Source organism: Oncorhynchus mykiss, chromosome 28 (assembly GCF_013265735.2).
Source record: "Oncorhynchus mykiss isolate Arlee chromosome 28, USDA_OmykA_1.1, whole genome shotgun sequence".
NCBI classification, from domain to species: domain Eukaryota; kingdom Metazoa; phylum Chordata; class Actinopteri; order Salmoniformes; family Salmonidae; genus Oncorhynchus; species Oncorhynchus mykiss.
Window position 1 is genome coordinate 33,358,009 of NC_048592.1, and position 23,439 is coordinate 33,381,447.

At 46.0% G+C, this 23,439-nt stretch overlaps 1 protein-coding gene across 5 annotated transcripts in view; it reads right to left on the bottom strand.

Annotated features, from left to right (window-relative positions):
* Positions 1 to 23,192, bottom strand: part of LOC110509030 (SH3-containing GRB2-like protein 3-interacting protein 1) — a 67,768-nt gene extending 44,576 nt beyond the window's left edge. Inside the window, exons 1-6 of one of the 5 annotated variants that reach the window (XM_036966871.1) lie at positions 22,678 to 23,192; positions 22,158 to 22,503; positions 11,355 to 11,418; positions 10,076 to 10,097; positions 8,509 to 8,565; positions 6,795 to 6,852 (exon numbers count right to left, since the gene is read on the bottom strand). In XM_036966871.1, coding sequence (XP_036822766.1) covers positions 6,795 to 6,852; positions 8,509 to 8,565; positions 10,076 to 10,097; positions 11,355 to 11,418; positions 22,158 to 22,167 — 211 coding nt within the window. In that variant the 5' untranslated portion in view covers positions 22,168 to 22,503; positions 22,678 to 23,192. The other 4 variants (XM_036966873.1, XM_036966872.1, XM_036966875.1 and 1 more) reach the window with 4 other exon arrangements.
* Between the last annotated feature and the right edge of the window lie 247 nt (positions 23,193 to 23,439).

The following is a 23,439-nucleotide window of genomic DNA, read 5'->3' on the forward strand; positions in this document are numbered from 1 at the left end:
CAGGGTAGGAAAACAGTACCTCTCTAGGTCTCAGGGCAGGACAACATTATCTCTCTAGGTCTCAGGGCAGGACAACAATACCTCTCTAGGTCTCAGGGCAGGACAACATTATCTCTCTAGGTCTCAGGGCAGGACAACAGTACCTCTCTAGGTCTCAGACCAGGACAGCAGTACCTCTCTAGGTCTCAGGGCAGGACAACAGTACCTCTCTAGGTCTCAGGGCAGGACAACAGTACCTCTCTAGGTCTCAGGGCAGGACAACATTATCTCTCTAGGTCTCAGGGCAGGACAACAATACCTCTCTAGGTCTCAGGGCAGGACAACATTATCTCTCTAGGTCTCAGGGCAGGACAACAGTACCTCTCTAGGTCTCAGGGCAGGACAGCAGTACCTCTCTAGGTCTCAGGGCAGGACAACAGTACCTCTCTAGGTCTCAGGGCAGGACAGCAGTACCTCTCTAGGTCTCAGGGCAGGACAACAGTATCTCTCTAGGTCTCAGGGCAGGACAACAGTACCTCTCTAGGTCTCAGGGCAGGACAACAGTACCTCTCTAGGTCTCAGGGCAGGACAACAGTACCTCTCTAGGTCTCAGGGCAGGACAACATTATCTCTCTAGGTCTCAGGGCAGGACAACAGTATCTCTCTAGGTCTCAGGGCAGGACAACAGTACCTCTCTAGGTCTCAGGGTAGGACAACAGTATCTCTCTAGGTCTCAGGGCAGGACAACAGTATCTCTCTAGGTCTCAGGGCAGGACAACAGTACCTCTCTAGGTCTCAGGGCAGGACAACAGTATCTCTCTAGGTCTCAGGGTAGGACAACAGTATCTCTCTAGGTCTCAGGGCAGGACAACAGTACCTCTCTAGGTCTCAGGGCAGGACAACAGTATCTCTCTAGGTCTCAGGGCAGGACAACAGTACCTCTCTAGGTCTCAGGGTAGGACAACAGTATCTCTCTAGGTCTCAGGGCAGGACAACAGTACCTCTCTAGGTCTCAGGGCAGGACAACAGTATCTCTCTAGGTCTCAGGGCAGGACAACAGTACCTCTCTAGGTCTCAGGGCAGGACAACAGTACCTCTCTAGGTCTCAGGGCAGGACAACAGTATCTCTCTAGGTCTCAGGGCAGGACAACAGTACCTCTCTAGGTCTCAGGGCAGGACAACAGTACCTCTCTAGGTCTCAGGGCAGGACAACATTATCTCTCTAGGTCTCAGGGCAGGACAACAGTACCTCTCTAGGTCTCAGGGCAGGACAACAGTACCTCTCTAGGTCTCAGGGCAGGACAACAGTACCTCTCTAGGTCTCAGGGCAGGACAACAGTATCTCTCTAGGTCTCAGGGCAGGACAACAGTACCTCTCTAGGTCTCAGGGCAGGACAACAGTATCTCTCTAGGTCTCAGGGTAGGACAACAGTATCTCTCTAGGTCTCAGGGCAGGACAACAGTACCTCTCTAGGTCTCAGGGCAGGACAACAGTATCTCTCTAGGTCTCAGGGCAGGACAACAGTACCTCTCTAGGTCTCAGGGTAGGACAACAGTATCTCTCTAGGTCTCAGGGCAGGACAACAGTACCTCTCTAGGTCTCAGGGCAGGACAACAGTATCTCTCTAGGTCTCAGGGCAGGACAACAGTACCTCTCTAGGTCTCAGGGCAGGACAACAGTACCTCTCTAGGTCTCAGGGCAGGACAACAGTATCTCTCTAGGTCTCAGGGCAGGACAACATTATCTCTCTAGGTCTCAGGGCAGGACAACAGTACCTCTCTAGGTCTCAGGGCAGGACAACATTATCTCTCTAGGTCTCAGGGCAGGACAACAGTACCTCTCTAGGTCTCAGGGCAGGACAACAGTACCTCTCTAGGTCTCAGGGCAGGACAACAGTACCTCTCTAGGTCTCAGGGCAGGACAACAGTACCTCTCTAGGTCTCAGGGCAGGACAACAGTACCTCTCTAGGTCTCAGGGCAGGACAACAGTACCTCTCTAGGTCTCAGGGCAGGACAACAGTATCTCTCTAGGTCTCAGGGCAGGACAACAGTACCTCTCTAGGTCTCAGGGCAGGACAACAGTATCTCTCTAGGTCTCAGGGCAGGACAACATTATCTCTCTAGGTCTCAGGGCAGGACAACAGTACCTCTCTAGGTCTCAGGGCAGGACAACATTATCTCTCTAGGTCTCAGGGCAGGACAACAGTACCTCTCTAGGTCTCAGGGCAGGACAACAGTACCTCTCTAGGTCTCAGGGCAGGACAACATTATCTCTCTAGGTCTCAGGGCAGGACAACAGTACCTCTCTAGGTCTCAGGGCAGGACAACAGTACCTCTCTAGGTCTCAGGGCAGGACAACAGTACCTCTCTAGGTCTCAGGGCAGGACAACAGTACCTCTCTAGGTCTCAGGGCAGGACAACAGTACCTCTCTAGGTCTCAGGGCAGGACAACAGTACCTCTCTAGGTCTCAGGGCAGGACAACAGTACCTCTCTAGGTCTCAGGGCAGGACAACAGTACCTCTCTAGGTCTCAGGGCAGGACAACAGTACCTCTCTAGGTCTCAGGGCAGGACAACAGTACCTCTCTAGGTCTCAGGGCAGGACAACAGTATCTCTCTAGGTCTCAGGGCAGGACAACAGTACCTCTCTAGGTCTCAGGGCAGGACAACAGTACCTCTCTAGGTCTCAGGGCAGGACAACAGTACCTCTCTAGGTCTCAGGGCAGGACAACAGTACCTCTCTAGGTCTCAGGGCAGGACAACAGTACCTCTCTAGGTCTCAGGGCAGGACAACAGTACCTCTCTAGGTCTCAGGGCAGGACAACAGTATCTCTCTAGGTCTCAGGGCAGGACAACAGTATCTCTCTAGGTCTCAGGGCAGGACAACAGTACCTCTCTAGGTCTCAGGGCAGGACAACAGTACCTCTCTAGGTCTCAGGGCAGGACAACAGTACCTCTCTAGGTCTCAGGGCAGGACAACAGTACCTCTCTAGGTCTCAGGGCAGGACAACAGTACCTCTCTAGGTCTCAGGGCAGGACAACAGTACCTCTCTAGGTCTCAGGGCAGGACAACAGTATCTCTCTAGGTCTCAGGGCAGGACAACAGTACCTCTCTAGGTCTCAGGGCAGGACAACAGTACCTCTCTAGGTCTCAGGGCAGGACAACAGTACCTCTCTAGGTCTCAGGGCAGGACAACAGTACCTCTCTAGGTCTCAGGGCAGGACAACAGTACCTCTCTAGGTCTCAGGGCAGGACAACAGTACCTCTCTAGGTCTCAGGGCAGGACAACAGTACCTCTCTAGGTCTCAGGGCAGGACAACAGTACCTCTCTAGGTCTCAGGGCAGGACAACAGTATCTCTCTAGGTCTCAGGGCAGGACAACATTATCTCTCTAGGTCTCAGGGCAGGACAACAGTACCTCTCTAGGTCTCAGGGCAGGACAACAGTATCTCTCTAGGTCTCAGGGTAGGACAACAGTATCTCTCTAGGTCTCAGGGCAGGACAACAGTACCTCTCTAGGTCTCAGGGCAGGACAACAGTACCTCTCTAGGTATCAGGGCAGGACAACAGTACCTCTCTAGGTCTCAGGGCAGGACAACAGTACCTCTCTAGGTCTCAGGGCAGGACAACATTATCTCTCTAGGTCTCAGGGCAGGACAACAGTACCTCTCTAGGTCTCAGGGCAGGACAACAATATCTCTCTACGTCTCAGGGCAGGACAACAGTATCTCTCTAGGTCTCAGGGCAGGACAACATTATCTCTCTAGGTCTCAGGGCAGGACAACAGTACCTCTCTAGGTCTCAGGGCAGGACAACAATATCTCTCTAGGTCTCAGGGCAGGACAACATAACCTCTCTAGGTCTCAGGGCAGGACAACAATATCTCTCTAGGTCTCAGGGCAGGACAACAATATCTCTCTAGGTCTCAGGGTAGGAAAACAGTATCTCTCTAGGTCTCAGGGCAGGACAACAGTATCTCTCTAGGTCTCAGGGCAGGACAACAGTACCTCTCTAGGTCTCAGGGCAGGACAACAATATCTCTCTAGGTCTCAGGGCAGGACGACAGTACCTCTCTAGGTCTCAGGGCAGGACAACAATATCTCTCTAGGTCTCAGGGCAGGACAACAATATCTATCTAGGTCTCAGGGCAGGACAACAATATCTCTCTAGGTCTCAGGCTAGGAAAACAGTATCTCTCTAGGTCTCAGGGCAGGACAACAATATCTCTCTAGGTCTCAGGGCAGGACAACAGTATCTCTCTAGGTCTCAGGGCAGGACAACAATATCTCTCTAGGTCTCAGGGCAGGACAACAATATCTCTCTAGGTCTCAGGGCCAGACAACAGTATCTCTCTAGGTCTCAGGGCAGGACAACAATATCTCTCTAGGTCTCAGGGCAGGACAACAGTACCTCTCTAGGTCTCAGGGCAGGACAACAGTATCTCTCTAGGTCTCAGGGCAGGACAACAGTATCTCTCTAGGTCTCAGGGTAGGACAACAGTACCTCTCTAGGTCTCAGGGCAGGACAACAGTACCTCTCTAGGTCTCAGGGCAGGACAACAGTACCTCTCTAGGTCTCAGGGCAGGACAACAGTACCTCTCTAGGTCTCAGGGCAGGACAACAGTACCTCTCTAGGTCTCAGGGCAGGACAACAGTACCTCTCTAGGTCTCAGGGCAGGACAACAGTACCTCTCTAGGTCTCAGGGCAGGACAACAGTACCTCTCTAGGTCTCAGGGCAGGACAACAGTACCTCTCTAGGTCTCAGGGCAGGACAACAGTACCTCTCTAGGTCTCAGGGCAGGACAACAGTACCTCTCTAGGTATCAGGGCAGGACAACAGTACCTCTCTAGGTCTCAGGGCAGGACAACAGTACCTCTCTAGGTCTCAGGGCAGGACAACAGTACCTCTCTAGGTCTCAGGGCAGGACAACAGTACCTCTCTAGGTCTCAGGGCAGGACAGCAGTACCTCTCTAGGTCTCAGGGCAGGACAACAGTACCTCTCTAGGTCTCAGGGCAGGACAACAGTACCTCTCTAGGTCTCAGGGCAGGACAGCAGTACCTCTCTAGGTCTCAGGGCAGGACAACAGTACCTCTCTAGGTCTCAGGGCAGGACAACAGTACCTCTCTAGGTCTCAGGGCAGGACAACAGTACCTCTCTAGGTCTCAGGGCAGGACAACAGTACCTCTCTAGGTCTCAGGGCAGGACAACAGTACCTCTCTAGGTCTCAGGGCAGGACAACAGTACCTCTCTAGGTCTCAGGGCAGGACAACAGTACCTCTCTAGGTATCAGGGCAGGACAACAGTACCTCTCTAGGTCTCAGGGCAGGACAACAGTACCTCTCTAGGTCTCAGGGCAGGACAACAGTACCTCTCTAGGTCTCAGGGCAGGACAACAGTACCTCTCTAGGTCTCAGGGCAGGACAACAGTACCTCTCTAGGTCTCAGGGCAGGACAACAGTACCTCTCTAGGTCTCAGGGCAGGACAACAGTACCTCTCTAGGTCTCAGGGCAGGACAACAGTACCTCTCTAGGTCTCAGGGCAGGACAACAGTACCTCTCTAGGTCTCAGGGCAGGACAACAGTACCTCTCTAGGTCTCAGGGCAGGACAACAGTACCTCTCTAGGTCTCAGGGCAGGACAACAGTACCTCTCTAGGTCTCAGGGCAGGACAACAGTATCTCTCTAGGTCTCAGGGCAGGACAACAGTACCTCTCTAGGTCTCAGGGCAGGACAACAGTACCTCTCTAGGTCTCAGGGCAGGACAACAGTATCTATCTAGGTCTCAGGGCAGGACAACAGTATCTCTCTAGGTCTCAGGGTAGGACAACAGTACCTCTCTAGGTCTCAGGGCAGGACAACAGTACCTCTCTAGGTCTCAGGGCAGGACAACAGTACCTCTCTAGGTCTCAGGGCAGGACAACAGTACCTCTCTAGGTCTCAGGGCAGGACAACAGTACCTCTCTAGGTCTCAGGGCAGGACAACAGTACCTCTCTAGGTCTCAGGGCAGGACAACAGTACCTCTCTAGGTCTCAGGGCAGGACAACAGTACCTCTCTAGGTCTCAGGGCAGGACAACAGTACCTCTCTAGGTATCAGGGCAGGACAACAGTACCTCTCTAGGTCTCAGGGCAGGACAACAGTACCTCTCTAGGTCTCAGGGCAGGACAACAGTACCTCTCTAGGTCTCAGGGCAGGACAACAGTACCTCTCTAGGTCTCAGGGCAGGACAGCAGTACCTCTCTAGGTCTCAGGGCAGGACAACAGTACCTCTCTAGGTCTCAGGGCAGGACAACAGTACCTCTCTAGGTCTCAGGGCAGGACAACAGTACCTCTCTAGGTCTCAGGGCAGGACAACAGTACCTCTCTAGGTCTCAGGGCAGGACAACAGTACCTCTCTAGGTCTCAGGGCAGGACAACAGTACCTCTCTAGGTCTCAGGGCAGGACAACAGTACCTCTCTAGGTCTCAGGGCAGGACAACAGTACCTCTCTAGGTCTCAGGGCAGGACAACAGTATCTCTCTAGGTCTCAGGGCAGGACAACAGTACCTCTCTAGGTCTCAGGGCAGGACAACAGTATCTATCTAGGTCTCAGGGCAGGACAACAGTACCTCTCTAGGTCTCAGTGTAGGACAACAGTATCTCTCTAGGTCTCAAGGCAGGACAACAGTACCTCTCTAGGTCTCAGGGTAGGACAACAGTACCTCTCTAGGTCTCAGGGCAGGTGACGTCACTTGCACTATGCCCGCTACTAGCTCACTGCTAATTAGCTAGCCATTCCACATGGACTACATCTGATCATCTAAAAGGATATTCTCTCTCTCCTCTCCGGGTCTGAGACTGAAGCCATCAGCGTCCACATCTGGAGCGGCCTGTAACAGGAAGTAAATATTTAGGTGGTAAAATGACTGTTTGTGACATCGTGTAACAACAAATACATTCACTTCTCTCATGCTTGTGGGTAAAAAAATGCACACATAAAAACTGCAGTCCTGTGTTTTTATAGCTGGAGAGGTTTGAAGATGCTTGTTTGTTAAGACTCACACAAACTTAATGTACGATTCTGAAGAGAGACATCACGTTTTGATTCCAAATTCAATGTTACACGAGGATGATTGATTGCCATAATCAAGAAAGTTGTAGGGAGCAGAAGTGGAAGTGACGTCTGGTTGTGGGAAGTAAAGTTTAGAATGTGGTTTGTGGTTAGAATGTACAATGTGGTTTGTGGTTAGAATGTAGAATGTGGTTTGGGGTTAGAATGTAGAATGTGGTTTGGGGTTAGAATGTAGAATGTGGTTTGTGGTTAGAATGTAGAATGTGGTTTGTGGTTAGAATGTAGAATGTGGTTTGGGGTTAGAATGTAGAATGTGGTTTGTGGTTAGAATGTAGAATGTGGTTTGGGGTTAGAATGTAGAATGTGGTTTGTGGTTAGAATGTACAATGTGGTTTGTGGTTAGAATGTAGAATGTGGTTTGGGGTTAGAATGTAGAATGTGGTTTGGGGTTAGAATGTAGAATGTGGTTTGTGGTTAGAATGTAGAATGTGGTTTGTGTTTAGAATGTAGAATGTGGTTTGTGGTTAGAATGTAGAATGTGGTTCGTGTTTAGAATGTAGAATGTGGTTTGTGGTTAGAATGTAGAATGTGGTTTGTGGTTAGAATGTAGAATGTGGTTTGTGGTTAGAATGTAGAATGTGGTTTGTGGTTAGAATGTAGAATGTGGTTTGTGGTTAGAATGTAGAATGTGGTTTGGGGTTAGAATGTAGAATGTGGTTTGTGGTTAGAATGTAGAATGTGGTTTGTGGTTAGAATGTAGAATGTGGTTTGTGGTTAGAATGTAGAAGGTGGTTTGTGGTTAGAATGTAGAATGTGGTTTGTGGTTAGAATGTAGAATGTGGTTTGGGGTTAGAATGTAGAATGTGGTTTGTGGTTAGAATGTAGAATGTGGTTAGAATGTGGTTTGTTTCCCCATTGTGGTTGAAACATCTTCATAAGCAAAGTATTGCATCAGCGGATCTGAAATTGTAATATATTTTCGTAATTTGTTCACGTCATTAGTTACGCCATTACTTATTAGTCACTAGTCATTAGTTAGTTGTCACTGGTCACTAGTCATTAGTCACTATTCATTAATTATTGGTCAATAGACAGTCACTATTCATTAGTTATTAGTCACTAGACATGAGTCACTATTCATTAGTTATTAGTCACTAAACATTAGTCACTATTCATTAGATATTAGTCACTATTCATTAGTTATTAGTCACTAAACATTAGTCACTATTCATTCGTTATTAGTCACTATTCATTAGTTATTAGTCACTATTCATTAGTTATTAGTCACTATTCATTAGTTATTAGTCACTAAACATTAGTCACTAGTTACGTCATGACTTTGAGTTTTGACAACCAGGGCGGCACTTCCTCTTTTATCCCTATAGCTGTTTATTCCCTAACCCATTGTATTACTACTAATTACTGACACTATAGACGGATCACTTACTGCACTGTGCTGTATATATCTACTTACATATCGGTCCAAATCAATCTCCCCATAATAGCCATTTGGAGCCCCGTTGGTCTTTTTCTGTGATAATGGAACGTGTCAGTGAGAAACTCTCATACCATCAAGCATTTTATACAGTTGAAGTAGGAAGTTTACATACACTTAGGTTGGAGTCATTAAAACTCGTTTTTCAACCACTCTACAAATTTATTGTAAACAAACAAACAAACAGTTTTGGCAAGTCGGTTAGGACATCTACTTTGTGCATGACACAAGTCATTTTTCCAACAATTGTTTACAGACAGAGTGAATTATAAGTGAAATAATCTATCACAATTCCAGGGGGTCAGAAGTTTACATACACTAAGTTGCCTGCGCCTTTAAATAGCTTGGAAAATTTCAGAAAATTATGTAATGGCTTTAGAAGCTTCTGATAGGCTAATTGACATAATTTGAGTATCTAGTATCTATATCCACAGTATCTATATCCACAGTCAAATGAGTCCTATATCGACATAACCTGAAAGGCCGCTCAACAAGGAAGAAGCCACTGCTCCGAAACCACCATAAAAAGCCAGACTATGGTTTGCAACTGCACATGGGGACAAAGATCGTACTTTTTGGAGAAATGTCCTCTGGTCTGATGAATCAAAAACAGAACTGTTTGGCCATAATGACCATCATTATGTTTGGAGGAAAAAGGGGGAGGCTTGCAAGCCGAAGAACACCATCCCAACCGTGAAGAACAGGGGTGGCAGCATCATGTTGTGGGGGTGCTTTTCTGCAGGAGGGACTGGTGCACTTCACAAAATAGATGGCAACATGAGGCAGGAAAATTATGTGGATATATTGAAGCAACATCTCAAGACATTAGTCAGGAAGTTAAAGCTTGGTCGTAAATGGGTCTTCCAAATGGACAACGACCCCAAGCATACTTCCAAAGTTGTGGCAAAATGGCTTAAGTACCACAAAGTCAAGGTATTGGAGTGGCCATCATAAAGCCCTGACATCAATCCCATAGAAAATGTGTGGGCAGAACCGAAAAAGCTTGTGCGAGCAAGGAGGCCTACAAACCTGACTCAGTTACACCAGCTCTGTCAGGAGGAATGGGACAAAATTCACCTAACTTATTGTGGGAAGTTTGTGGAAGGCTACCCAAAACATTTGAACCAAGTTAGACAATTTAAAGGCAATGCTACCAAAAACTAATTGAGTGCATGTAAACTTCCGACCCACTGGGAATGTGATGAAAGAAATAAAAGCTGAAAAAAAATCCTTCTCTCTACTATTATTTTGACATTTCACATTCTTAAAATAAAGTGGTGATCTTAACTGACCTAAGACAGGGACTTTTTACTAGTATTAAATGTCAGGAATTGTGGAAAAACTGAGTTTAAATGTACTTGGTTGAGGTGTGTGTAAACTTCCGACTTCAACAGCATATCCACAGCTTGAATCAACAACAAAAACAGCACTATTGACGAATGGGAAACATTCAACTACAGTGAAGTAAACAAACAAAGAAGGGGATAAGAGCATCAATGACATCACATGGATTATTTACCCCATCGTCTACCTTTCTCCTACTTACTCCATCTTTGTCAGGGGAGCCCCTGTATAGAGAGACGAGAAAGGAAAGAGAGAAGAGAGGGGGAGAGAGAGAAGAGGGGAGATAATATGAGAGGGGAGAGAGAGAAGAGAGGGGGAGAGAGAGACGAGAGAGGAAAGATCACAATCATCAGACTACGTAGAAAATATGGGCGATAAGCTCAAAAATATGTTTTGAATGACAGCTCAAATAGTTATCGAATAAAAATAAATTAACTTAATTTAGATGTCCTCTCTATTGATGTATTACATAGAGCAACATACCAACTGCAGGTCTACGGACTTACAACCAAAGTGTCAACAAAGTAAATCCTGCTGTAGCTGCTGAAATCTGCAATGTTAAACTGTCTGCTGGGGATCACTCACGTTAAACTGTCTGCTGGAGATCACTCACGTTAAACTGTCTGCTGGAGATCACTCACGTTAAACTGTCTGCTGGAGATCACTCACGTTAAACTGTCTGCTGGAGATCACTCACGTTAAAATGTCTGCTGGAGATCACTCACGGTAAACTGTCTGCTGGAGATCACTCACGTTAAACTGTCTGCTGGAGATCACTCACGTTAAACTGTCTGCTGGAGATCACTCACGTTAAACTGTCTGCTGGAGATCACTCACGTTAAACTGTCTGCTGGAGATCACTCACGTTAAACTGTCTGCTGGAGATCACTCACGTTAAACTGTCTGCTGGAGATCACTCACGTTAAACTGTCTGCTGGAGATCACTCACGTTAAACTGTCTACTGGAGATCACTCACGTTAAAATGTCTGCTGGAGATCACTCACGGTAAACTGTCTGCTGGAGATCACTCACGTTAAACTGTCTGCTGGAGATCACTCACGTTAAACTGTCTGCTGGAGATCACTCGCGTTAAACTGTCTGCTGGAGATCACTTACATTAAACTGTCTACTGGAGATCACTCACGTTAAACTGTCTACTGGAGATCACTTACATTAAACTGTCTACTGGAGATCACTCACGTTAAACTGTCTACTGGAGATCACTCACGTTAAACTGTCTACTGGAGATCACTCACGTTAAACTGTCTACTGGAGATCACTCACGTTAAACTGTCTACAGGAGATCACTCACGTTAAACTGTCTACTGGAGATCACTCACGTTAAACTGTCTACAGGAGATCACTCACGTTAAACTGTCTACTGGAGATCACTCACGTTAAACTGTCTACAGGAGATCACTCACGTTAAACTGTCTACTGGAGATCACTCACGTTAAACTGTCTACAGGAGATCACTCACGTGGAGTCTGTGTCCTTCTCTTTCTTTCGTAACCCAAAGGCCTTCCGGGTGCGTTTCTTCAGTCCTAAAAGAGAAGGAATGAAGGGTGGCAGGAGAGAAAGTGAGTTGGAGAGAGTAGGCTAATTAAGTGCTGTAAAACATTAGTTCAATTTGAGTTGATTTAACTAATGTTTTACAGTGGAGGGGGTGGGGGGTAAATTTGAGGCAGAATTATGCATTTTAGGGGACCAAAAGAACTGGGACAAATTCACTTTTACACTGAGTATTACCAAACATTAAGAACACCTTCCTAATATTGAGTTGCATAAATGTATTATGTCATTTTGGAGTCACTTTTATTGTTAATAACAATAGAATATGTTTTTAAACACTTCTACATTAATGTGGATGCTACCATGATTACGGATAATCCTGAATGAAACGTGAATAATAATGATTGAGACACACAAATATCATACCCCCAGACATTCTAACCTCTCATCATTAAAATAACAGGGGGATTCTATATTCTATTCTTAATTACAATAACAGGGGATTCTATATTCTATTCTTAATTACAATAACAGGGGATTCTATATTCTATTCTTAATGACAATAACAGGGGATTCTATATTCTATTCTTAATGACAATAACAGGGGATTCTATATTCTATTCTTAATGACAATAACAGGGGATTCTATATTCTATTCTTAATTACAATAACAGGGGATTCTATATTCTATTCTTAATAACAATAACAGGGGATTCTATATTCTATTCTTAATTACAATAACAGGGGATTCTATATTCTATTCTTAATTACAATAACAGGGGATTCTATATTCTATTCTTAATTACAATAACAGTGACTCCATAAGGACATAATACATTATTTACCATTAGCAATCAGACACAAGCTTGATATAGTCATTGTGTGCTATAAATATGGGACCAAATTCACTGTAAGTGAATTTGTTCCAATACTTTTGGTCCCCTAAAATTGAGGGGGACTATGTAGAATAATTCTGTCATTTCTAAGCAGTTGATGAAAATACCCTCAAATTAAAGCTGACAGTCTGCACTTTAACATCATAGTCATAGTTTCATTCCCAATCCAAAGTGCTGGAGTACAGAACCAAAACAACAATAAAATGTGTCACTGATACAATACTTTTGGAGCTCATTCTATAAGTGAATTTGTCCAAATACTTATGACTTATTTAAATGTGGGGACTAGATACATAAAGTGTTTTCATTTGTAAACGGTAAAACAGATATGTATGAAAATACCCTCAAATGAAAGGTTACATTCTGGATTGTCGCCTCATATGAAACATTTGATTTCAAATCCAAAATGGTGGAGTATAGAGCCGTTATTTACAATTTTAGCATCACTGTCCAAATACATTCGGAAGGGAGTGTTGTACAACAAACCATGTCAGACGTAATCATTACAAAGTTGCATAAAATTAATTACTAAGGAGGAAGATTAATTGCAGTCAATACAGGATTTTATTTTTTATTTCACATTTATTTAACCAGGTAGGCCTTGACCTGGCCAAGATAAAGCAAAGCAGTGAGACACAAACAACAACACAGATTGGCATATGGAATAAACAAAAGTACAGTTAATAACACAATAGAAAAGTCTATATACAGTGTGTTCAAATGAGGTAGGATAAGAGAGGTAAGGCAATAAATAGGCCGTAGTGGCGAAGTAATTACAATTTAGCAATTAAACACTGGAGTGATAGATGTGCAGAAAATTAATGTGCAAGTAGAGATACTGGGGTGCAAAGGAGCAAAAAAATAACAATAATATCAAATCAAATCAAATCAAATCAAATCAAATTTTATTTGTCACATACACATGGTTAGCAGATGTTAATGCGAGTGTAGCGAAATGCTTGTGCTTCTAGTTCCGACAATGCAGTAATAACAAGTAATCTAACTAACAATTCCAAAACTACTGTCTTGTACACAGTGTAAGGGGATAAAGAATATGTACATAAGGATATATGAATGAGTGATGGTACAGAGCAGCATAGGCAAGATACAGTAGATGGTATCGGGTACAGTATGTACAATGAGATGAGTATGTAAACAAAGTGGCATAGTATAGTATAAAGTGGCTAGTGATACATGTATTACATAAGGATACCGTCGATGATAGAGTACAGTATATACGTATGCGTATGAGATGAATAATGTAGGGTAAGTAACATTTATATAAGGTAGCATTGTTTAAAGTGGCTAGTGATATATTTACATCATTTCCCATCAATTCCCATTATTAAAGTGGCTGGAGTTGAGTCAGTGTCAGTGTGTTGGCAGCAGCCACTCAGTGTTAGTGGTGGCTGTTTAACAGTCTGATGGCCTTGAGATAGAAGCTGTTTTTCAGTCTCTCGGTCCCAGCTTTGATGCACCTGTACTGACCTCGCCTTCTGGATGATAGCGGGGTGAACAGGCAGTGGCTCGGGTGGTTGATGTCCTTGATGATCTTTATGGCCTTCCTGTGACATCGGGTGGTGTAGGTGTCCTGGAGGGCAGGTAGTTTGCCCCCGGTGATGCGTTGTGCAGACCTCACTACCCTCTGGAGAGCCTTACGGTTGAGGGCGGTGCAGTTGCCATACCAGGCGGTGATACAGCCCGCCAGGATGCTCTCGATTGTGCATCTGTAGAAGTTTGTGAGTGCTTTTGGTGACAAGCCGAATTTCTTCAGCCTCCTGAGGTTGAAGAGGCGCTGCTGCGCCTTCTTCACGATGCTGTCTGTGTGAGTGGACCAATTCAGTTTGTCTGTGATGTGTATGCCGAGGAACTTAAAACTTGCTACCCTCTCCACTACTGTTCCATCGATGTGGATAGGGGGGTGTTCCCTCTGCTGTTTCCTGAAGTCCACAATCATCTCCTTAGTTTTGTTGACGTTGAGTGTGAGGTTGTTTTCCTGACACCACACTCCGAGGGCCCTCACCTCCTCCCTGTAGGCCGTCTCATCGTTGTTGGTAATCAAGCCTACCACTGTTGTGTCGTCCGCAAACTTGATGATTGAGTTGGAGGCGTGCGTGGCCACGCAGTCGTGGGTGAACAGGGAGTACAGGAGAGGGCTCAGAACGCAACCTTGTGGGGCCCCAGTGTTGAGGATCAGCGGGGAGGAGATGTTGTTGCCTACCCTCACCACCTGGGGGCGGCCCGTCAGGAAGTCCAGTACCCAGTTGCACAGGGCGGGGTCGAGACCCAGGGTCTCGAGCTTGATGACGAGCTTGGAGGGTACTATGGTGTTGAATGCCGAGCTGTAGTCGATGAACAGCATTCTCACATAGGTATTCCTCTTGTCCAGATGGGTTAGGGCAGTGTGCAGTGTGGTTGAGATTGCATCGTCTGTGGACCTATTTGGGCGGTAAGCAAATTGGAGTGGGTCTAGGGTGTCAGGTAGGGTGGAGGTGATATGGTCCTTGACTAGTCTCTCAAAGCACTTCATGATGACGGATGTGAGTGCTACGGGGCGGTAGTCATTTAGCTCAGTTACCTTAGCTTTCTTGGGAACAGGAACAATGGTGGCCCTCTTGAAGCATGTGGGAACAGCATAGTTGGATGGGCTATTTACAGATGGGATATGTACAAGTGCAGTGATCTGTGAGCTGCTCTGGCAGCTGATGTTTAAAGTTAGTGAGGGAGATATGAGTCTCCAGCTTCAGTGATTTTTGCAATTCGATCCAGTCATTGGCAGCAGAGAACTGGAAGGAAAGGCGGCCAAAGGGGGAATTGGCTTTGGGGGTGACCACCATATACCTGCTGGAGCGCGTACTACGGGTAGGTGCTGCTATGGTGACCAGTGAACTGAGATATGGCGGGGCTTTACCTAGCAAACTTATAGATGACCTGGAGCCAGTGGGTTTGGTGACGAATATGAAGCGAGGGCCAGCCAACGAGAGCATACATACAGGTCGCAGTGGTGGGTAGTATATGGGGCTTTGGTGACAAAACGGATGGCACTGTGATAGACTGCATCCAATTTGCTGAGTAGAGTGTTGGAGGCTATTTTGTAAATGACATCGCCGAAGTCGAGGATCGGTAGGATGGTCAGATTTACGAGGGTATGTTTGGCAGCATGAGTGAAGGATGCTTTGTTGCGAAATAGGAAGCTGATTCTAGGAAGCCGAAATAGGAAGCCAATTTTAATTTTGGATTGGAGATGCTTAATAATGTGAGTCTGGAAGGAGAGTTTACAGTCTAACCAGACACCTTGTTATTTGTAATTGTCCACATATTCAAAGTCAGAACCGTCCAGAGTAGTGATGTTAGACAGCCGGACAGGTACAGGCAGCGATCGGTTGAAGGGCATGCATTTAGTTTTAATTGCATTTAAGAGCAGTTGGAGGCCACGGAACGAGAGTTGTATGGCATTGAAGCTTGTCTGGAGGTTAGTTAACACAGTGTCCAAAGAAGGGCCAGAAGTATACAGAATGGTGTTGTCTGCGTAGAGGTGGATCAGAGAAATCAGCAGCAGCAAGAGCAACATCATTGATGTATATAGAGAAAAGAGTCGGCCCAAGAATTGAACCCTGTGGCACCCCCATAGAGACTGCCAGAGGTCCGAACAACAGGCCCTCTGATTTGACACACTGAACTCTGTCTGAGAAGTAGTTGGTGAACCAGGAGAGGCAGTCATTTGAGAGAAACCAAGGCTGTTGAGTCTGCCAATAAGAATGTGGTGATTGACAGAGTCGAAAGCCTTGGCCAGGTCGATGAATACGGCTGCACAGTATTGTCTTTTATCGATGGCGGTTATGATATCGTTTAGGACCTTGAGCGTGGCTGCGGTGTACCCATGACCAGCTCGGAAACCAGATTGCATAGCGGAGAAGGTACAGTGGGATTCGAAATGGTCAGTGATCTGTTTGTTAACTTGGCTTTCGAAGACCTTAGAAAGGCAGGGTATGATAGATATAGGTCTGTAACAGTTTGGATCTAGAGTGTCTCCCCCTTTGAAGAGGGGGATGACCATGGCAGCTTTCCAATCTTTGGGAATCTCAGACGATACGAGAGGTTGAACAGGCTAGTAATAGGGGTTGCAACCATTTTGGCGGACAATTTTAGAAAGAGAGGGTCCCGATTGTCTAGCCCTGCTGATTGGTTGGAGTCCAGATTTTGCAGCTCTTTCAGATTATCAGCTGTCTGGATTTGGGTGAAGGGAAAAATGGGGGAGACTTGGGCAAGTTGCTGTGGGGGGAGCAGAGCTGTTGACCGGGGTAGGGATAGCCAGGTGGAAAGCATGGCCAGTCGTAGAAAAATGCTTATTGAAATTCTCAATTATGGTGGATTTATCGGTGGTGACAGTGTTTCCTAGCCTCAGAGCAGTGGGCAGCTGGGAGGTGGTGCTCTTATTCTCCATGGACTTTACAGTGTCCCAGAACTTTATGAAGTTTGTGTTACAGGATGCAAATTTTTGTTTGAAAAAGCTAGCCTTTGCTTTCCTAACTGCCTGTGTATATTGGTTACTAACCTCCCTGAAAAGTTGCATAACGCGGGGGCTATTCAACGCTAATGCAGAACACCACAGGATGTTTTGTGCTGGTCAAGGGCAGTCAGGTCTGGAGTGAACCAAAGGCTCACATCTGTTCCTGGTTCTACATTTTTTGAATGGGGCATGCTTATTTAAGATGGTGAGGAAAGCACTTTTAAAGAATAACCAGGCATCCTCTACTGACGGAATGAGGTCAATGTCCTTCCAGGTCGATTAGAAAGGCCTGCTCGCTGAAGTGTTTTAGGGAGCGTTTGACAGTGATGAGGGGTGGTCGTTTGACCACAGACCCATTACGGATGCAGGCAATGAGGCAGTGATCGCTGAGATCCTGGTTGAAGACAGCAGAGGTGTATTTAGAGGGCAGGTTGGTCAGGATGATGTATATGAGGGTGCGGGACACAGGAACACAATCACCACATTTGTACAACCAAAGACAAAATGGAAAGGCCAGTAGTGATCAATGGAAACACCCCATAGAGGCAGTGCTGTGGGGGAATCTAGCTGTTCTGTGCCAAAACTGAGGCCAAGCCCCCTCCAGGGTTGGCAGTTGGCATCATACAGTGTTGTAATCAAAGTGACTGGAAAAACCAACACCCTGAAACAGTTTAATGTGTAGACACAGCCACAGCCCAGAGCTCAGGGCATATGTCCCTCAGAGGGCACCCATATTGGGTACAATCCTGTTTGAGGTGTCTTTGGAGCAGAGGTAGACAAAACTAGTACTGGGGACCCATAGGGTGGGCTGGGGACCCATAGGTTGGGCTGGGGACCCATAGGGTGGGCTGGGGACCTATAGGGTGTGCTGGGGACCCATAGGTTGGGCTGGGGACCCATAGGTTGGGCTGGGGACCTATGGGGTGGGCTGGGGACTCATAGGGTGGGCTGGGGACCCATTGGGCGTGTGTGGGTGTGCAGTCTGTTATTCCAGCCCAGTAATACTGTGAAAGAGACCTTTCACTGTGGTCACTCTCCAGGATATTTTTCTCTTGCCTCCAGTGTCCATGCTCTACCCCATTACAGTGGATGTGAGACTATTTATGGCATGCATGCCCAATGCAGACATGTGATGGGATTAGTATTGGCCTCGTGGGCATGTTCAATGCACTTGTACATGTGGCCTGTCATTTCTATACTAAAACAGGATTAGCAAATCCTCCCACATTGTTTACATTCGGTTGAGATGTTTTCTCCATTTGAAATGACACTATTAGAAATAGGAAAATCACTAATACGTCTGGGATAACTTGTGTGTGTGGGAATCATTTGCTAATAACTTGAAAGAAAACAACAAGATGATACTGGATCAGTGTGAGGGTTTTTACCTTTTCATTAGACAATTAATGACACTAACCATGTTGAAGGATACCAGATTTCCTTCTACAGATACACTACAGTACTTTACATGCCATCATGAAATGTATTAGTACAAGCCCTACCGTAGCAGACTAAACTCCACTTTCATCATAACCTTCCTTCACCATGGAGTGGAGTTTGGTTCGTTAGCCCTACCCCTTGTAATGAAGGTAGGCCTTATTAAGGATGACACGCCCAGGAGACAGATAGCATTAGCAAATATCACTATCATGAGGCTGTGCAGAAAGGAGTTTATGGTTATTGTCACGCCCTGGTCTTAGTATTTTGTGTTTTCTTTATTATTTTGGTCAGGCCAGGGTGTGACATGGGTTTATTATGTGGTGTGTTTTGTCTTGGGGTTTTGTTAGGTATTGGGAATGTGGCTTAGTGGGGTTTTCTAGCATAGTCTATGGCTGTCTGGAGTGGTTCTCAATCAGAGGCAGGTGTTTATCATTGTCTCTGATTGTGAACCATATTTAGGCAGCCATATTCTTTGAGTGTTTCGTGGGTGATTGTTCCTGTCTCTGTGTTAGTTTGCACCAGTTTAGGCTGTTTCGGTTTTCACGTTATGTTTATTGTTTTTGTATTGATCGTGTTTCATCTTCATTAAAGATCTATCTAAATAACCATGCTGCATTTTGGTCCGACTCTCCTTCACCGAAAGAAAACCGGAACAGTTATTTTGATTTCATTTCTAAAATACATGTTGCTTGAAAGTTTTGAAGTGGCCCCGTGTGGCTCAGTTGGTAGAGCGCGGTACGTGCAACGCCAGGGTTGTGGGTTCGATTCCCGACCAGTATGAAAGGTAAAAAAGCACTCTGAATTAGAGCGTCTGCTAAATGACAAAAATGTCAATGTATCATTCTGCTGTAATTAATATGCATTTCAACATGTCAACGCTAGCATTTGTATTATAGCTTTACTAGATATAAACAAACCACTAGCTAGATCTTGTACTGTGAGGTTCATAATGCATTCCTAGCACAAGCTGGAGGTTCATTTAAAACGACAGTATGTTTCTTCATTGAAACTAAGTGGGCAATACACCTGGGTAAAATATAATTGCCTTTTGGAGGAAACAGTAGAAGAGCTAGGAGAGACAGATTGGTGAGGGAGGAGAAAGGTTAATAGCAGGGTAATTACTGCTGCAAGCTAACTTTTCATGTAAACAATGTGACCGTCAAACACTGGATTCGTATGGCAGTTCGTTTAGTTATATGGTTGGTTGTTGTGATAAAAATGTATCTATCTAGCTGGTGAACAAGGTAAGCTGATATTTCTCCACCTTCACATCATGCTAGCTCTGTGGTTATTTGATGTGCTAGCCAAATGTAGCAACACAACCAGAGCAAATGGATAATAAACAGGAAATAAACGTTGTCTGATGATTTTGTTTTGTGGCTCTGGTAGCAACAAGGCAATGTGTGTATGTAACTTGTTTGTTACGTTTCTTTGGTTGGATCAAGAAATAGGAACTTGTCATGTTTTGTGCTAGCTAGCCAACTAACTAGCTATGTAGTAATAATGGTGCGCTGCAGCCCCAGATGTTTACCGGGGAACCTCTTGGGGTGAATTTTATCTCAATAGCCTCCCATGGCTTCCTCTCTTTGTCTCTTTTCCTTCATTTGCACTGATGTGAAACAGCTGGACAGTGACAAATGCAGAGGGAGCTTATTGGGGATGAACCTACTTTAGACTATTGAGATGCACCCAGTTTTTCACTTTCCCTCTCCAATCCACTCTTTAATGGACGACTTACCCCAGTCTACTAGGGGTAGTATCTCACAGCCATGAGCCCTCCCTCTGTCTACTAGGGGTAGTATCTCACAGCCATGAGCCCTCCCTCTGTCTACTAGGGGTAGTATCTCACAGCCATATGAGCCCTCCCTCTGTCTACTAGGGGTAGTATCTCACAGCCATGAGCCCTCCCTCTGTCTACTAGGGGTAGTATCTCACAGCCATATGAGCCCTCCCTCTGTCTACTAGGGGTAGTATCTCACAGCCATGAGCCCTCCCTCTGTCTACTAGGGGTAGTATCTCACAGCCATGAGCCCTCTCTCTGTCTACTAGGGGTAGTATCTCACAGCCATATGAGCCTTCCCTCTGTCTACTAGGGGTAGTATCTCACAGCCATATGAGCCCTCCCTCTGTCTACTAGGGGTAGTATCTCACAGCCATGAGCCCTCCCTCTGTCTACTAGGGGTAGTATCTCACAGCCATCTCTATTTCTGTCCATTGTGCCTAAGACCTGCACCTTGCACATGGGCACTGACGCTTACGCTACCATAGCTCTCATTGATGAATGGCGAGAAAGCCTGAAATCTAAATTGTATTAGAGCCTAGGAGCTGCCAGCTTGACATGCAAGTCTACAAATGGTTCAGTCGTCACTGACATGTCATGTTATCGATGGTATGCTTCACAAATAATCTTTGTCAATGAAGCCTTTTACACTCCTTGGCCATTCATTCAGCAGGCCTAAGCAACCTGCACGTAAGCCATGTTAGACCATGTATGTGTTTTGTTAGCAATGCCTACCATGTTGACATTATATCTGATCTGAAAGTGATGTATTAGTTGATGGTGAATGACTGCAACTCTATTGTTCAATATCTATGATTTATTATCATTACCATGATGGTTTGGGTTATAGAAATTTAACAAATGGAGAATAGACCAACCAATGTCACAATGAAAACACTAATTAAAATGGTTTAGGGGCTTCCCAAGTGGTGCAGTGGTCTAAGGCACTTGCTAGCTGTGCTAGCTGTGCCACTAGAGATCCTGGTTCGAGTCCAGGCTCTGTCGCAGCCGGCCGCGACCGAGAAACCCATGGGGCAGTGCACAATTGACCCAGCGTCGTCCGGGTAAGGGGAGGGTTTGGCCAGCAGGGATGTCCTTGTCCCATCACGCTCTGGTGACTCCTGTGGTGGGCCGGGCGCAGTGCATGCTGACACGGTCGCCAGTTGTACGTTGTTTTTTAACCCGAAAGCCAGCCATTGGTGTGGCTGGGTTAAGAGGGCATTGTGTCAAGAAGCAGTGCGGCTCTCCCGAGTTCGTACTGGAGTTGCAGCGATGAGACACGACTGTAACTACCAATTCAATACCATGAATTTCGGGAGAATAAATGAATAAATAAAAATGGTTTGATAATGTCCTCTTGATATGATGGGTAGGATCATCGGTGAATGGGTAACTGATACACACATTCTGAAATACACTAGAGCTCACAGAATGCATTATTTCAGCCAACACATTAGAATAGAACAGAAAACACTAGAGCTCACAGAATGCATTATTTCAGCCAACACAGTAGAATAGAACAGAATACACTAGAGCTCACAGAATGCATTATTTCAGCCAACACAGTAGAATAGAACAGAATACACTAGAGCTCACAGAATGCATTATTTCAGCCAACACAGTAGAATAGAACAGAATACACTAGAGCTCACAGAATGCATTATTTCAGCCAACACATTAGACTAGAACAGAATACATTAGAGCTCACAGAATTCCAGAACATTTAGTATTGAGACACAACAATGGGCATAACCTTGAGACACGACTATTGAGTACACACACAACCATCACCAGACACACAACACACACACAAAAGATACCCTGCCAAGACGGACAGCTGTGAAGTGAACATCTATCCTCCCCTTACAAATACCCCCCCCCCCCACCCCCCCACACACACACACACATGATTACCACCCCACATGCTAGCCTAAGCAACAAAACACACAGATGTGCCAGATAGCTTATTACAAAGCACTAGCACCCAACATACCGCCTTGATACCCACAAAACCGTATTACCAAGCACTAGCACCCAACATACTGCCTTTCAGAAGGACATAAGAGGGTAGGAGAAGAGAGGGAGGATGTAGAGGATAAAAAGGAGGATAGGAGGAGGGGATGGGGTGAGGGTACAAATAATTACCTTGTATCATAGCTGCAGATGTTCATTCCTCTGTCCCCCGCCACGGATGGAGGGAGACCGGCGACAGATGGATAGCGAGACAGACGGACGGATGTAGAAATCCGAGATATTCCAAGTGGCTAAAGGATGCCGGGATTGGGCATTGCTAATTCCCGAACGGCTCCCCAGTGAAGCAGACTGTCGTTTCTCCCTACGGGGGGTGGGGGAGGTATCCAAGCAGGCTGACAGGCAGGGGGAAGTGGAAGAGACAGAAACCCAGGGAAGGTGCAGTTAATCGGGTGAAGGGCCCTGCGCGTTAGGCTCCGGTCGCCCCAACAGCACAGACACACGGCATCAGAAGTGGATGCTGAGGAGGAAAGGCAAAGGAGAAAAAAACTGAGAGCGAGAGAGAGGCAGACTTGCTTTGGCAATGTAAACATATGTTTTCCATGCCAATACAGCCCGTTGAATAGAGAGAGAGAGGGAGAGAGAGAGAGAGCGCGCAAGGGAGGAGGGAGTCGGAAGCTTGCTGATGTCACACCTGAGCAGAGCCAATCCCGGCACTCCAGTAATCATCTGCTTTGTCCTATCGCTTCTGTACCCTGATGCCTTAGCCTTACCAAATAATGTACAGTATGAAGGTAGGCTAAAACTGCTTCTCCAATAGAAATCCCCGATCACACTTCTAGGCGATGTCATGGCGACTTTGGCTTGCTAAGCTCATGCTTATAAATACGTCATCGGGTCTAACAGTCGTCTGGCGCCGACCTGCGCATGTGCAGAAAGGCACTCCTTCGATATTAAATTGAAAACCTTGTCAGTTTGTCACTTTCACGAGGTTGGAGTAATAACGTGTTCCACAACATAAGATATTGGTTCGAATCTAGGTCGTGCATCTAGATTTCAAGAAAATGAACAACTAAGGAATAATTGTTCTCCCATTGACTTGTCAAAACCTGGCCTGGTTCGTTTCGCACGGGATCCCGGAAGTTTCGTGAAGTTGCGCATCTGGGTTTAGAAACTCTGTGCACACAGATTGGTCCGTTAGCAGACACACTGTACTATACACACAATTATAAACTGGGTGGTTCGAGCCCTGAATGCTGATTGGCTGACAGCCGTGGTATATCAGACCAGGGGTATGACAAACCATTTATTTTTACGTCTCTAATTACGTTTATAATAGCAATTAGGCACCTCAGGGGTTTGCGATATATGGCCAATATACTGTGGTATAATGGCCATAAACGACACCTCCTCGGACCTTATTGCTTAATTATAAACTGGGTGGTTCGAGCCCTAA